Genomic DNA, 16,184 nt, shown 5'->3' with positions numbered 1-16,184 from the left:
AACTTAAGGTATCCACCGTCCTCAATCGTCCCTGGCAGCAGAGTATGTAAGTAGTCCACCATGCCTGGCTTATCAACCTACTCCTGGGTTGAGAACATTTATTATTATGAATCCTTAAGAGGGAAAAAATAAGGTCCAATAGCTGTGAAACAGCTTAAAGCCTCAAATCAGGACATGGCATCTATACAGATAACTCTAATACAAAATAATGCATACTTGCTTAAGAGAGGTGAAAAGTGTTGTGTGATGTGAGAGGATACTACAAGGATAGAGTACCAGGCCCAGAGTCAGGAAGACCCAAATTCAAATCCAGTCTCAGTTAATGGGTAAGTCACTTAAACTCTATTTGCCTCAGTTCCCTCATCTGTAAAATGGGGATAATAATAGCACATACCTCAACAAGGTTATTACTGCAAGGTTGTTGTGAGGACCAAAAGAGATAATAATTTTAATGCTTAGTATAGTGCCTGCCACATAGAAGTTACTATATAAATGTTTATATATGTATGTATGTATATGTATGGAGGGAAAAGGCATTTTCAACTGGGGGGATAGAGGAATGCTTTCAGGTGGAGGAGGGATTTAGGCTGTACTTGAAAAGAGAAAGGACTTCAACAAGAGTGGAGGGGATTCCAGGCAGAGAGAGACCTCGGAGAGGGTAGGATATAAACTGGGGGCATCAACAAGTCCGGTTTAGTTGGAACACTATTCAAGTGGAAGGGAAGAGTATGAGAAGAGGTTGGGAAGGCCAAAGGTAAATCTTTAAATTCCCCTGCTAGAATGTAAACTTCCTTGAGAACAAGGAATAGCTGACTTTTGTATTTATATCCCCAGTGCCCAATGTAATGACTGACACACAGTAGGTGCTTAACAAATGTTTATTGATAGATCAGTTTTTCTTTAAATGCCAGGTTAAGGAGTTTGGCATTTACTTATTAAGCAATAACAAATGAAGGAAAGGTTTTGAGCAGAGAACTATAAGAGGAGATGATAAGGAAGAAAAATTTGGCAACTCTGTGAAACATAGATTTGAGTGAAGATGTAGAAAAATAATACCTTGTTAGAAGACTATTTCAATAATCCATGTGAGTGTCAATGAAAGCATATATAGGGTTGGGATATCATAAGTAGGAAGAGAGAGTTTAGTTAACATTATGTAGGTGTAGAATGAAGAATAATTATAGTCAAAGATAATTCTAAAGCTTTGAACATATGAAATAATAGTGGTGGTACTAAAGTGGCAATATTCGAAGCTATGAGAATGAATGAGATTACCAAGAGAAGGAATATAGAGGGAGGAGGGAAGAAGGACATTCAAATGGTTGGAAACCTTCAGTTGTTCCTTATGATCTACCACATCAATCAACCAATCAATAAACATTTATTAAACACTTATTCTGTGTCACTTTCAAGGCCTTATATAATCTGTCTCTACCTTATTTTCTTATTTTCTACTGCATCTTTATTTTTTTCTACTTATTTTCTACTGCATCTAACAAATACCATCTGTTCTTTTAGGTTTGTCTCCCTGCTGTCCTATAAACATGCAATATTTATTCCCACCTTTATGCTTTTGATATTTCTTTGAACTGTTTTGTTTTTTCCTTGATGTTCTTTTTTATATTGTCTCCCCAATTAAATGTTAGTGAACTCCAGCAGGTCAGAGACCATATGGTAGACCTTCCTTATGTTCTCCCAAAGATTAATCATTTTCAAGCCTGAATTTGAATGAGAACATGAGAAATTGAGGCTAAAGACTGATAGAAAAATTAAGGTGAATATGATTCACCCAATATGATCAAAACTACTTCCAAATTCTAACATGGAATAAATATATATTTGGATAATAAGATGTCCAAAATGAAGCAATCCAAGAAAATCACATTCCATTTTGAATATTCATATTATTTTAATAATTATTTTAAGAAAAACCCCTATTAAGTCCCTTTGGGCTGATGATCTGATCTGCCATCTTCATATATATATAGAGAGAGAGAGATATATGTATACATCTTTTTTTCTTTCTAGTTGCTGGCTGTGGGGAAAATATCTACATGTCCACAGCCATCAAGCCATGGTCAGATGTAATCCAAGATTTCTATAATGAAGTGAAAGATTTTCAATATGGATATGGACCTACAAAAAAAGCTGTAATTGGTCATTACACACAGGTATAACTGTTAGCAAAGAAGAAAAAGAAATGTAGAATGAGTTTATTATAACTTCTAGGAATTATTTACATATTTTTCTCCTCATTTGGGGTTTTCCTATTGGCATTATTAAAGGGTAGGCCAAGTGAACTTTAACTATTTTTTTTGCTTTTTTTTTTGGAGGGCAATTGGGTTTAAGTGACTTGCCCAAAGTCACATGGCTAGTAAGTATGTCAAGTGTCTGAGGCCGAATTTGAACTCAGGTCCTCCTGACTTCAGGGATGGTGCACTATTCACTGCACCACCTAGCCACCCCAAACTTTAACTATTTAAAGTTAATAGCACCATACTGTTGGAAGATAGCTCAGAAACTGCCTAGTTCAATTCCCTCATTTTATAGATAAGGAAACTGATCCCCAGAGAGTTTAGTGATCTTCACAAGGTCACATATTATCAAGTACCAAAGGTAAGATTTGATCCTATGTACTCTGAAACCCAAGTCAGTACTCTTTCTGCTATACCAGTCCAAAAGTCACACATTTAAAAGCTCTCTTCTTTCATAGAACAGAAGCTATAATTTATAGACATAAACATCATCCCTTCATCTTCTGGTGGTCCATAAACAGTAATCAGATGATGTGATTTTAATTTCTTCCCAGAATGGACTGGTTTAAATAGTTGTTTTAGGAGTAAAATGATAGGAAGATCTCATAACAATTTCTGTTAAACTTTCTTCTAGCACTATGATGCTATAGTTAATTTTTTTTTAAATCTACATTTCCTTTAGGCCAGGACTCAGGGTGGAATACTTAAGAAGAAGGGGCCCATGGTATTATTTTATGCAATTTTAGTTTATATTTTTGGTCTGTGCCTATAATTTCAGCAGTTCAAGGAACTCTCAGTGTGGAAACATTATTCATGTGAATCGGCAACTTGTCTCTAACTTATAATCTTTCAGAATTTCCTTGGGCCTCTTTAAACTAGCATGTCGAAGACAGACCTTGTACGTAAGTCTTCCTCACTTTAAAGCCAGCCTTCTATCCATTACACCATACTGCTTCTCATGGTATTTTATATGTGTTTTGGTCTGGACCTACCTATGATTTCAATAGTATAAGGAATTCCTTTGAGGAAATTCTTTCTACCAATGCTGATTGGTAACTGTTCTAAATGTTTTACAACATAGACTCAGAAAGTTGCCTGGGTTTATTTGAGGGGATGGGAGGTTGAAAAGGTCAGGTATCAATAGTGACGCTAAAAAAGAAAAGGAGGAGGGCCATTTTAACATTTTTATAAATGCATAGACATTAACAGAATGAAATTCAGAAGGAAATACATAAAAGGAGGGCAGCTTTTCAATTTAAATTTAGAATATATATATTATATATACATAGATATGCATATATACACATACATACACACATATATACACATATGTGTATATATGATTTGTAAATTAGACAATTTCCATACACACATATCAGAACACCAAAAGAAGAATCTATATGAAATCATAAATCTCTACTTTGTGCTACTTGCTTTAAGAAGATAAATATAAATATAAAAATAGATATGTATGTAAAGTAACATTTATTAAGAGCCTCCACTGTGCAAAGCACAGAAGATCTCACAGCAAAAGTGAAAAAGTCCCTGCCCTCAAGGGATATGATGTGAATCCAAGTCTCTCCTGACTCCAACTTCAGTAATCTTTCACAATGTATAATTAGTGTGCGTGGGCAAGTATAAAAAGAGTTTTCGATAATTAGCTCCTTGGAAAAAGCCATCCTGCTTCATTTAAAATTACCTTTTTATCTACAGCTTGTTTGGGCAACTTCTCACCAGCTTGGCTGTGCCCTGACCCACTGTCCCCATGAGAAATTCCAGTACTTCTATGTATGCCATTATTGTCCAGCGTAAGTAGAGAACAGGAATTCATTTTTTAGGGTGGGAGGATGGAGTGGGAAATGTTGATGAGTTAGATGCCTCTGGTTAATTATAGACTTAGTCCTAATGAACCCAGAGGAATTTCTTTCAAAGAATCTGTAGAGGAGGACACATGGTGAAATGAGTCATAGTCACTAAAGAGTTGTGTGACCTTATATAAGTCACTTTGCTTCTCTTTGCTTCAGTTTCCTTACTGTTAAAATGAGAAGTCTGACCTATATGTTCTCTAATAGATCTTCCATATTTGATATTCTAGGATTCTACATGCTATTCACTTAACTCCAGGGGCTTCCAATGGTCTCATGGAATGAAAAATCAGTAAAGAGTGACTCTTCCATCATTTTAAATATAAATATATATATATGACCCTCTTTCTACTTTCTCATTATTTCTTTTGTGCAAAGAAAAAAAATGAGAAGAGAACTGAGAGAATTTATATTATCATGGTACCTTAGAGATGGAAGTCAGCCATTCCAACCCCACCCTCTTCTTACCGATGAGAAAAATAAGGCCAGAGATGGGTAGTGACTTGCCCAAAGAAGTTAGCAGCAGAGCTGGGACTAAAAATTAGGTCTCCTTACTACCAATAGAGTATTCTTTCCAGTACACAATAACCCTTACAAAGAAGGTGGTGATGAACCACAAAGAGAGAGAAAATAAACACATACTATATCTACTTAAATTATACTAAGGAAGAATTTGTAGATAATTAATGCTGTAAAATATTGGAATAGGCTAGCAATGTGAAAATTTTTCCATAAGCCTTTTAAAACTCCATGGTTCCCTCATCAACTCGGAATATCAATTTTTTTGAATGACTATAAGGAAGAATCTTTTTCAATCAGAGTGGAGGTATGGACTTTCAAGGTGTCTTCTGGCATCTCTCTAGAATTACATATTTCTCTGAAAGAGAAAGAGAAAAAAAGAGAGAGAGAGAATTTACTCAATTTCAAGTACTGTGTCAACCTCACAAATTTACCCTTATTACTTATTTTAGCACTGAGAGAGTCTATTGGTAAGGAAACTAAGGCATATAGGTAAAATTACTTGGCTAAGGTCACATAACTACTCCATGGAGACATTGAATCCAGATCATTTAATCCCTATGCTAGTTTTCATTCTGTTTCACCAAGGCACTAAGTCCCTCATGAATGAATCCACACAGCAAATTCTATAGGTGGATCTCTAAAAGAAGGAAATTCTTTGAGGCACTAGGATCACATCTTTTATACTTTCCAATATACATGCCTAAGACACTGTTGTACACATCAGGGCACTTAAATATTTGAAGTGTTAATAATAGCTCGTTTCTATGTTTTACAAAGCTCTTTCCTCACCATAACCAAATAGAATAGGTAATAGAAGTATGGGTTTCCCTATATTTCAGATGAGGAAACTAACCCTTAAAGAAATTAAGGGATTTGTCCAAAATCACACAGCTAATAAGTGGTGTAGTCACTCAAACTCAGGTGTTCTTGGGCAGCATGATTGAAGAACTTAAAAGAAAATTATTTAGCAATGAAAAGATTATAGGAACAGAAGAGTAAAATCATGACTTGCTTTTATCTTTAAAAAGAAATATGGTGTGCGGTACATAGCGCTTATTCCATAGTGGGTACTTTAAATAATGTTCATTGATTGATTTATTGACATTTCTAACTTCCAGGGGCAACATCAAGAGATCAGATAGACCAGATGCTCTCTACAAACCTTATAAGAGAGGGAAAGCATGCAGTGACTGTCCAGATCATTGTGACAATGGATTGTGCAGTAAGTAATTCCCAGTGAGAGTCATAGAGCCGTTATACCTTCATGCTATTCCTGTTGTTTTCCCTCCCCTGCTTTAACTAATTCTTACCTGCCATTTAAAGGGCAATTCATATGCCACCTTGTACCTTTCTTCCTCCTGGTTAGTCATGGTCTTTCCCTTCAAAACTTACACAGCACTGTGTTTTGCAACTCTTGAATGAACTTATAAGTCAGCCAGGCAATGAATATTTGTGCAAGGCACTGTGCTAAGTGTTGGGGATGCAAAGAAAGATGAAAGACAGTCCCTGTTCTCAAGTAGCTCACTATCTATTGGGGGAAGAAAGAACTATGTACAAATGAAATATTTACAGAATAAATTGGAAATAATTAACAGAGGGAAGACATTAGAATTAAGGGGTTACAGGAAAGGCTTTTATATACTATAACTATCTTTCAAATAATCACTCAATCAATAAACATTTACTAAGAACTCATCATGAACCAGTATTGTGTTAAGGGATACAAAAAAGGTAAAAGACTGTTCCTGCCGTCAAGAAGTTTATAATCTAATGTAGGTGATGCCAACTGAAGAGATTTGTGCAAAGCAAACTATATGCAGGATAAATAGGAAATAATTAAACCAGGGAAAACACAGGAATTGAGGGTTAAGAAAACCTTCACTGTGATACATAAATGGATACATATGGAGCAGCTAGGTGACAAAGTGAATAGAGCACCAGTCCTGGAATCAGGAGGACCTGAGTTCAAATCTATTCTCAGACACTTAACACTTATTAGCTGTGTGACCTTTGGCAAGTCACTTAACCTCAATTGCCTGCCTTCCCCCCTCCAAAAAGGCAAAATAAAAAAGCTTCATATCATTGAGACTTAAAGAAAGACAGGGACTTCAGTAGTCAGAGCAAAGGAGGGAGAGTGTTCCAGGTATGGGGGATAGCCAGAGAAAATGCCCAAAGCAGAGTGTCTTTTGTGGAACAGCCAAGAAACCAGTATCATTGACTCAAAGAGTTAGAAAGTAAGGTGTAAAAAAAGAGTAGAAAGGTAGGAGGGGGCTAATTTTGAAGGACTTTAAACACCAGACAGAACATTTTGAATTTGCTCCTGGAGGTGAAAAGAAGTCACTAGTGAGAGAAGACAGCAAAAGATTGTAGGTATCAGTAGTGTGAGTGTTACTAAAGGGATAAAGTTCTTTAAAATGAGATGAACTGGTGTTAAAGACAGAATTTGCCTCCTTCATAATTTGGATTGAACCATCCTTCATCTGAATGATAAACTGAAGTATATTGGGAAACCCAGGAAGGAGGTATGGAAAGCTCTTCTCTTTCTGAGCTTGGGATCATTCAATGGGAAAAGAAGCAAGAAGTTAATAGAGCACCAATATGTGGGTGGGTGCTAATTTATAGAAAGTACATGCTTAGGGATGTGTATGAAATATTTATATCCTGATGGAAGAGCACACTGTTCAGATTATTATTGTTGTTGTTTTTGTTGTTATAGATATGTTCTATATATTGTGATTTATGTATCATACATATACATATATAAAACACATTTTTAATATAATGATTTTACTAAAATGCAACTAGGTGGCACAGATAGCGTGTCAGGGCTGAAGTCAGAAAGACTTCCTGCATTCAAATCTGGTCTCAGACACTTACTAGCTGTGTGACTCTGTGTGACCACTTAACCCTGTTAGCTCAGTTTCCTCATCTGTAAGATGAGCTAGAAAAGGAAATGGTAACCCACTCCAGTATCTTTGCCAAGAAAACCTTAAAGAAGATCACAAAGAGTTAGATATGACTGCAAAATGACTAAACAACAGGACCCAGTTCACTATACCATGTAGCTGCCTATCAGTTAGGGGAAAGTGGAAAGAATAGAAAGGGGCAGAGAAAGGACAGGCAGTCAGTGGGAAAGGAGAGCTCTACTGAGTAAATACTAACAAATGATGTGTAACAGAAAATTAAGCTGGTTTCTGAGATATGAAACCCTTTGGTACATAAAACACTTGGGGCTAGAGGAGAGAGGTGTTGTGTTGGGTTTTTTTTTCATTCCATGAGGTCCTGGGTTCTTAGAACCCCATCTATACTACTACAGTAAAATTATTTACTCAGTAAACAAAGATGCTTTAAAAAAAACTGAGACTCTTTAGGGGCTTTAACATGAATAAATGAAAATTCAAGAATGAATGAATGAAACACATTTATTAAGTTCTTACTATGTGCCAAGCATTGTGCTAAGGGCCAAGCATCAAAAAATGAAAAGACAGTGCAAGTTATAGTAATTCACCTACTGAGCTAAGTAGTCACATTTTTTATCTGGCTTTTATTTTCATTCAGCCAATCCCTGCATGCATGTGGATCATTACACTAATTGCCCTAAATTAGCGAAAAGTGCAGGATGTGATAATACTATAAAAGAAATATGTCAAGCTACCTGCAAATGCCCGACAGAAATCAAATGAAGTCTCTATCTGCGGCAAGATCTCATCTGAAGTACAAGTGTTTGACTTGAAAATAACACATTCTAAAAGTGAATGTGTGTCACTTGGAGTGAAATGTATGTTTCTTCTTCAAAGTTGGGAATGGTTTCTTACTCTTGTATTAGCATCATTAAAATGTGATTTTGACCTTTGAATGTATCCATGATCTCTTCAGCATGGCCACTTCTATTACCAGTGACTAAAGCCCAAACGTGTGATTATTGTCCATATCTATATATAAGTTCTCCATTGTTGATCTTCTAGTCATTTCACTAAAGACTCTCCTCTAAGTGTTTTAATACCTAGTGGAATATCAAAGAATATCAAAAAGAAACTGTGAAAAAAGTGAAAAAGAAAGAAGGTTGAGAAGTACCAGATCTTAAACAATCTCATAAGGTAGTAATTATCAAAACTATATGATACTGGCTAAGAAATAGAAAGGCAGATTGATGGAACAGGGTACAAATACAATTTGCAGCAACAAATAAATGTAATGACCTCATATTTGACAAGTGTGAAAATTTTAGACTTGGGGATAAGATTTCATTTTTTGTAAAAACAAAAATTGCTGGAAAAATTGGAAAGTAGTGTGGTAGAAACTGAACATGGATCAATATCTTTTGCTATTTACAAAATAAGTCAAAATGGATACATGAACTAGATATTAATAGAGATATTACAAGAAAATTAGGAGAATTACTTATCAAACTTAAAAATAGGAAAACAATTTATAAATAAGCAAAGTAAGATGTAAAATGGGTAATTTTTATTACATTAAAGTTAAAAGGTTTTGTATAAATAGAACAAATGTAGCTACAATCAGAAGAAAAGCAGAAAATGGGGGAGGATTTAAAGACAGTTTCACAGATGCAGGTCTCATATCTCAAAAATATAAAGAACTTTGTCAAATCTATAAGACTACAAGTCATTCCCTCATTGATAAATAAATGGTCAAAGGATTTGAATAGGCAGTTTTCCAATGAAGAAATCAAAACAATTTATAGTCATATGAAGAAATACTCTAAATCATTATTGATTAGAGAGATGCACATTAAAATAACTTTGAGATATCATTTTGCACCTATCATATTGGCTAAAGTGATTGAAGGGAAAGCCACAAATGTTGTAGGGGATATGGAAAAATTGTGACACTAATTGATTGGTGGTGGAATTGTGAACTGATCCAATCCTTTTGGAAAGCAATCTGGAATTATACCCGAAGAGTTATTAAACTACCTATACCCTTTGACCCAGCAATACCACTGCTAGGTCTATTTCCAAAGATGATTAGGAGAAAACAAAATGAACCTATAAGTTCTAAAATGTTTATAGCAGCTCTCTTTGTGGTGACAAAGAACTGGAAACTGCAGGGATGCCCATCAATTGGGAAATGGCTAAACAAGTATTTAGTATATGATTGTGATGGAATACTGCTGTGCTATAAGAAATGATGAGCTCAGTGATCTTAGAAAAACATGGAAAAACTTTCATGAAGTAATAAAGAGCAAAATGAGCAGAACCAAGAGAACACTGTACATAGTAACAGCAATATTGTTTTAAGAATGAGCAAATAAGTCATTTTGATTAATATAAATACCCAAATTAACTATAAAGAATATATGAAGAAAGATACTATCTATATCCAGAGAAAGAACTGATAAATAGAAGTATTTATAGAATAATTTTACATAAATAGAGTCATCTGTGGAGGGAAGGAAGGAGAAGAAAAAAGGAGAAATTTTACATAATATTTTATGTATTTAAAAGTAATAGCAATTTGTACATAATAGATTTGCAGTTTCATGTGTAATTATCTTTTTTATTATACTGTGTTATAAAAAAAATTTATTCCATAAATTTAAAAATAATTAAATAAAAAAAAGAAAAAAGAAAACACACCTAGTGGATACCAAGGCTATAGACAACTTATGCATCCCTCACGTTCATTCCATGACAAGCCACCAACATTCTCTTGTCATATATGTCCTTCTTGCCTTTATATCACTTGTTGAGTCCAAGTCTTAAGTGATAATATGCTTCAGCCTTCTTATACCCATTATTCACTTTTTCATTGACTCACCAGAAATGATAAAGAGTAACGAAGTTTTATGTATATATGTGTGTGTAGATATATATGCACATGTATGTATGTGTTATGATATTATAGATATATGCTTTTTGTTGATTGAAAATCTCCGTTTCCATGGGATTGGAAGATAGGTATATCTTCTGACTTTAAAAAAATGGACAGGGATAAACACACTTTTCTGGAGAAGAAATGTTTAAGGAGAGGGCAGAGGGAAAGGAAGCTAAACAAGGGCCAGTGCTAGTTCAGGGTGATTTAACATTTTAAGAAAACTCCAAAGGAGTGACATTGCCCAAGTTTGCAACTGACACCAAGCCCTTCCAGGTGGTAAAAACCAAGCAGATGGAAATATATCACAAAATCACGGAACGCTCAAGTTAGAAAGGACTTAAGATATAATACAGTCTCATTTTTTTTTTCATTTTAAGGATACAGAAATTAAGGTCCATAAAGATGAAATGACTTTCCTAAGGTATGGAAAATCTGCCAAGAGCCATGCAAAAGTGTGTAACAGAGTATCAGATAGTTTCAATGTGGCCGTAAATGGGGTTTGATTTAAGGGAAAAAAATAACATAAAAAACTCATAACCCTAGCCCCTCAAACCTGTCATTCCCCTAGCTTTTCTATCTATTTCTACCACAACATCATCCTAGTTACTCTGACTTACAACTAGGAGTCATCTTGGCTCTTCCCTCTCCCTTGTCCTCTATATTCTTCCAAGTCCTGTAGATTCTATTCCCACAATAACTTACCTACTGATTCTAGTCCAATTTATGTAAGCACTTCTGCTTCTCAGTCTACTGCTCTTCCCTTATTATACATTGCACTTGCTGAATAGTGGACATCATATTGTATTCTTGGTCAGGAAGACCTGTGTTAACGTGTCATCATGGGTATCGACCTCTTTGAACCTCAGTTTCCCCAGCTGGAAATGGAGATAGTCATGCCCATAGTATCTACCTCATGGAGTTGTTGGGAGGTTCAAATAAAATAATGTAGGCAAAACCTTTGCAAACTTTAAAGCTGATGAATGTTAGATATTAGTGCAGGGATAGGACTGGATTTATTATTTCATTAGTAAAGAACACGAGGATGAGTAATCTACCTTTACCAATGCAAGTCAGCAACTTGTAGTCTTGGAGAGATGCCTACAGCATGACTTCTCAACCTTTTTTCCACTCCTTTTTTTTGTGTTTTGGCAACATCATTAGCATTGCATGGCCTGAGGGCATGCACAGTGCAAAGTGTGATTACTTTGTGTTCAGAACTTAGGCTGCAGTGAAGTTGACAGATGCAACACAGGCAGGTGCTGCCAGAAACACCTCAGAGTCATTGTGCATTTGATATTTAATTAATTTTTGGTCATTGCATGTTCAGAACCCATTTACTGTTGCCAAATTTTTCATGATCCCATAGGAAGTCATGACCCACAGTTTAAGAAGCAATGGCCTAGAGCTCTGAAAGACTCAGTGACCTACTCAGGGTCATGTGGCTAATATGAATCCTCCTATGCTCTAGTGTGTGCCATTAATTTGTACCAAAATAATCCCATCATCATTAATCTTTCAAGGGTAAATTTCTACCAAGTGTCCGTTCTACCAATATCAAATTCCAAAGTAAAGAAGTCAGCCAATCAAAGAGTATTTAGGGAGTGTCTACTCAAAGGTAGACACACTATAATATACTGAAAGGTATACTCAAAACTGCTAGGCAATAAGAGAAATTCAAAGAAGTATAAGATACAGCCTTTGCCCTTAAGAACCTTATGTCCTGGGGCAGCTAGGTGGTACAGTGGATAGAGCATTGGCCCTGGAGTCAGGATGATCTGAGTTCAAATTTGACCTCAGACACTTGAAGCTTGGTAACTGTGTGACCCTGGGCAAGTTTCTTAACCCTGATTGCCTCAACAACAACAATAACAAAAAAGAAGCTTATATTCTAATTGAGAAGATATTAACATTTCATGAAGCAGTGAATAAATTATAAGACACTTCAGTGCTAAAACTTACCATAGGGACTCAATGAAAGAGAAATTCAAAAGAAAAGTTTACTTTGAGCTAAAATATCTAGAGAAAAAACTTCATGAATAAAAACTTGATATGGATGCTTTAGAATGGGTAGGATTTACACAGGTAGGAAAAAATAGAAGGTAATCTGCTTTGCAGAAATAAGGGGAGCAAAGATAAAGAGGCAAAAATTCACATTGATATAAGTGTACAAGCCATGAAATTTCAGCAGAGGAGCTTGAATTCTATGAAGTGGGCATTAGAAAGTTAAATTACTATTCTTTTGCTGTAGAAATTATAGTTTTAATGATGAGCAGTGTGACTTTTTCCCCTTGAGAAAAAAAATAAATAAATGTGAATCCAGCTCCAGAAACATGAGGTAAACTGGGATAAGATGCAAAGAATTGCTCTCAGAATTAGATCCCCTTTCATTTACTCCCATCAAATCTTGTGAGTGGATTTGACCATGGCCCTGATTCAGCACCACCACCAAAACTATCATAGAGACTAAGAGGCCTTAACTCATTGAGTTTGCTTTACCATATATAGCTGGGTATGAGGGACGGCACCACATATATTGCCTTCCTCCCAGAATTCTTGCTGGAGTCTGGAGACATGGACACAAGCCAGGAAACTGTTATTATACTCAAGTTGGGAGTGGGGACCAGAGAAGTGATTGTTGAAATCTAATTCAATTCAGCAAACATAGAAGGAAAGCAAAAAATCAGAAACACATTCTTGGGAGTAGGGTAGAAAATACAAGAGAATCCATCCAGGGAAGCATATATGCAGAAGGTCCTGGATACATTTCAACCTACTCTTCCATCAAGTTGCATCTAATGTGCAACTTACACAGATGGACTTCAACTTACTCAGAAGCTTCATGTAAAGTTATAGATGTTCATCAGAAATACTGTAGCTCCCTCTGGCGGTATATTTAAGATCTGACATCTCAATATTCAGAAGTAAAGAAAAAGTCATTCATAGAGAGATTTGGTATTTTTGTTTGTTTTTTTTGTTGTTGTTGTTGTTTATTTTGGGAAGAGTAACAACTTTTACTCTTTGATACAAAGGAAATTCTATATGTGTCATGTGGTCTACCTGTAAAAAGAAATAGACAAATTAGATGATTACAAAACCCCTTCCAGTGCTTAGTTCTATGAACTTATGAACTAGCACCAATAGGTGAAAGCTGTTATTGCTGATCCTTCATTTTTAAAGAGAACCAATGACATTATGGGGTGAACTACTAAATTGTGAGTGAATGGATTTAAGTAAGACAAAGTTCCACAAAGTCATCAACTTCACTCTCATCCACAGTCTTCAAAGTCCAATGGCAAGACAAAAGTCAGGGTGACTAGCAATGACCTGGGATGCAGTGGATCAACTTGGCATCTCCCATGTATGATCAGACTCAAAATGCCCCACAGTACAAGTTTGCTTCAGTCACCTTCATGGGTATTGGAACAATCCTCTGGGAAACTCTTCACATGCTTGGGGTAGATATCCCCCTAATTCACATTTGGGGTGTATGGGTGTAGGTTAATGGAATATAAGGTCGGATTCCCCATTCATTAACAGGCCTGTGTAACTACATGTGTTACCTTTTTTCCTTGGAACAGGGGCCTTGTTCCCAGGTCTAAGGTACACAGGTATTTCAGTCATGGATATCTTGCTACTGTTGACATCTAAAAAGGTTTGGTTAAAGGAGACAAGCAAATAGCGATATACAGTAACAGAATTTATTCCCCAAAGCTAGCATATTCTTGCACAAGGAGCCAGGAGCTGAGTTTTGACTGATGAACAAAAGGATGAGAGAGCTTAAGTACATTTTAGGACCATCCCAATTCAGGGTGGCTGTGTCACAAAATTTATGATTCCCATAAATGTTTAATCATTGTATGAGAAGGGAATTTTCTTAATTGAATAAATGGTAAATACAATAAAACAAGAGAGTTGACAAAGTATCAATTGAAATTATGATTCAAAATATTTGTGTTTTCTTTACCATTAACATTCCATAACATGGTATATGTTCAGAAAATATTAAGATAAGAAAAAGTCCCATTATTCAAGTTAATGCCTCAAGTTGAGGGTCTCGTCCTTAAGGGCCATAAAGTAAGCTTTTTTAACATAAGGAGAGGTGTTTCCTGAGAGCAAGACGAAACTGGATATGTTTGGAATTCATGACCTCTGATGGCTGTTTTAAATCCTACTCCAAGCCTTATCTAGTCTCTGGAGTGGCTGACACAGAAAAAAAAAAAAGAGCCTTTTTAAAATGAGGCAAAGCCATCTGTTTGATTAATTCAGACTTTGGTGAAAATACAATATTAAGTGATTATCATTACTTTGAGCTCTGTCCCAGTTCATAGCTGTGACACATCCTGAGTCACATAGAGCCCATATTCAGGGAGCTTTATATTGCCTTGGGGGAGGAGCTTGATTAGTAGGGAGTTTGCTTATAGGGAGGTTTGCTTGCAGGATGTTTTTCACATCTTTTGGTACTGAGCTAATTAGTCACTGAGTCCCATGGGTTGTGATGCCTTCTGGTTCTGAGCCTATTAGTTGAAAACTATATATACTGGCAGGTTGGTATTTTACTTTGGGGCTCACTCATGGGAAGAATGTTTCTTTGTGATTTGTTCAGATGAGACTCTGGGTAGCCATTGCTAAGGGGCCCCCTTGGTTATGAATGTGAGCCCAGATGTTTATGCTCCCTGGTCTGGTGATTATGTATCTATTACTTTGTTTAGACAGTTGGAGCTCTGCCTATTGGATTCTTTCTTGGATATTCACTTCTTTCTACTTATCTGTCTGCATTGTTTAATTAAAATAAGATTGTTGACCCCTTTGAAGCTGTCTTTCCTTTAGAAAAGCAGATTAAAGAAGCTGTGTTAGCAGCCCTCTTGTGTGCTGATGTTATAGGTCTTACACCTCCACAGAAACCGCAAGAATCATTAATGATACAATGAGATGTTCATGAAGGACTAATACCTCTAGTGGAAGGATTTGCTAAGCCCTTTTCAGGGCTGTTTATCCACCTTTAGTATCCACCTGTCCTGTGGCTGCAAGAAATTGGAGCACGTGCAACAACCATACCCCAGTAAGCCATTTCTGCAGACAGACTAAACCAGGTTGAGGGTAACCTACATGCCTCAAACCTTTATAGTGAAAGTTACAAGAATATGTAAGGGGACATGAAGTGCAATGGATAAAAATAGCAAGGACACTTAGAGGCAATAAAGTATTAGCCTACTTAGGCAGAAGATCTTCCATGATCACATTCTTCCACTTGAAAATTAACATAAGGCTTAAATTGACTGGTGTGCTTTTCTGTTCCTAACAAACAACCTCCCACCATCACAATAATAATCCACCACAAAATAATAATGAAAATAACATTTATAAAGCACTTTAAGGTTTGCAACATCTTTTGCATATGTTAATTCATTTAATCCTTACAACATCTCTTTAAGGTAAATGCCATTGTTATCTCCATTTCCCAGATGAAGAAGGTAGGGCAAAGAAAGGTTAAGTGATTGTTCAGAGTCATAAAGCAAGTGTCTAAAGCAGGTTTTCAACTTAGGTCTTCCAGATTCCAAGTCATAGGATCTATCTATCCACAGGGTCACCTAAAATCTCTTGTGCTTTTGTTCTTTCCACTAGTTCTTTCCAATATGAGACTGAAAGTTATGCCAGTTTATTAACTATCACTATCTTTTTACTTCTATTTTCCTCGGCCCCCAAT

General features: G+C 36.0%; 1 protein-coding gene across 1 annotated transcript in view; it reads left to right on the top strand.

Moving 5' to 3' along the window:
• The window catches only part of LOC138148048 (cysteine-rich venom protein VAR8-like), a 33,367-nt gene extending 17,959 nt beyond the window's left edge, over positions 1-15,408 (top strand). The window contains exons 4-7 of the mRNA XM_069070691.1: positions 1,989-2,171; positions 3,969-4,063; positions 5,761-5,864; positions 15,308-15,408. Of these exons, the coding sequence (XP_068926792.1) occupies positions 1,989-2,171; positions 3,969-4,063; positions 5,761-5,864; positions 15,308-15,408 (483 nt within the window). The remainder of the gene's footprint in view (positions 1-1,988; positions 2,172-3,968; positions 4,064-5,760; positions 5,865-15,307) is intronic.
• Positions 15,409-16,184: the final 776 nt, after the last annotated feature.

This window comes from Petaurus breviceps, unplaced genomic scaffold (genome assembly GCF_028583685.1).
Source record: "Petaurus breviceps papuanus isolate PSGF00001 unplaced genomic scaffold, PetGlider_PUasm1.0 90822, whole genome shotgun sequence".
Taxonomy (NCBI): domain Eukaryota; kingdom Metazoa; phylum Chordata; class Mammalia; order Diprotodontia; family Petauridae; genus Petaurus; species Petaurus breviceps.
This window is presented reverse-complemented; position numbering and strand designations above follow the sequence as displayed.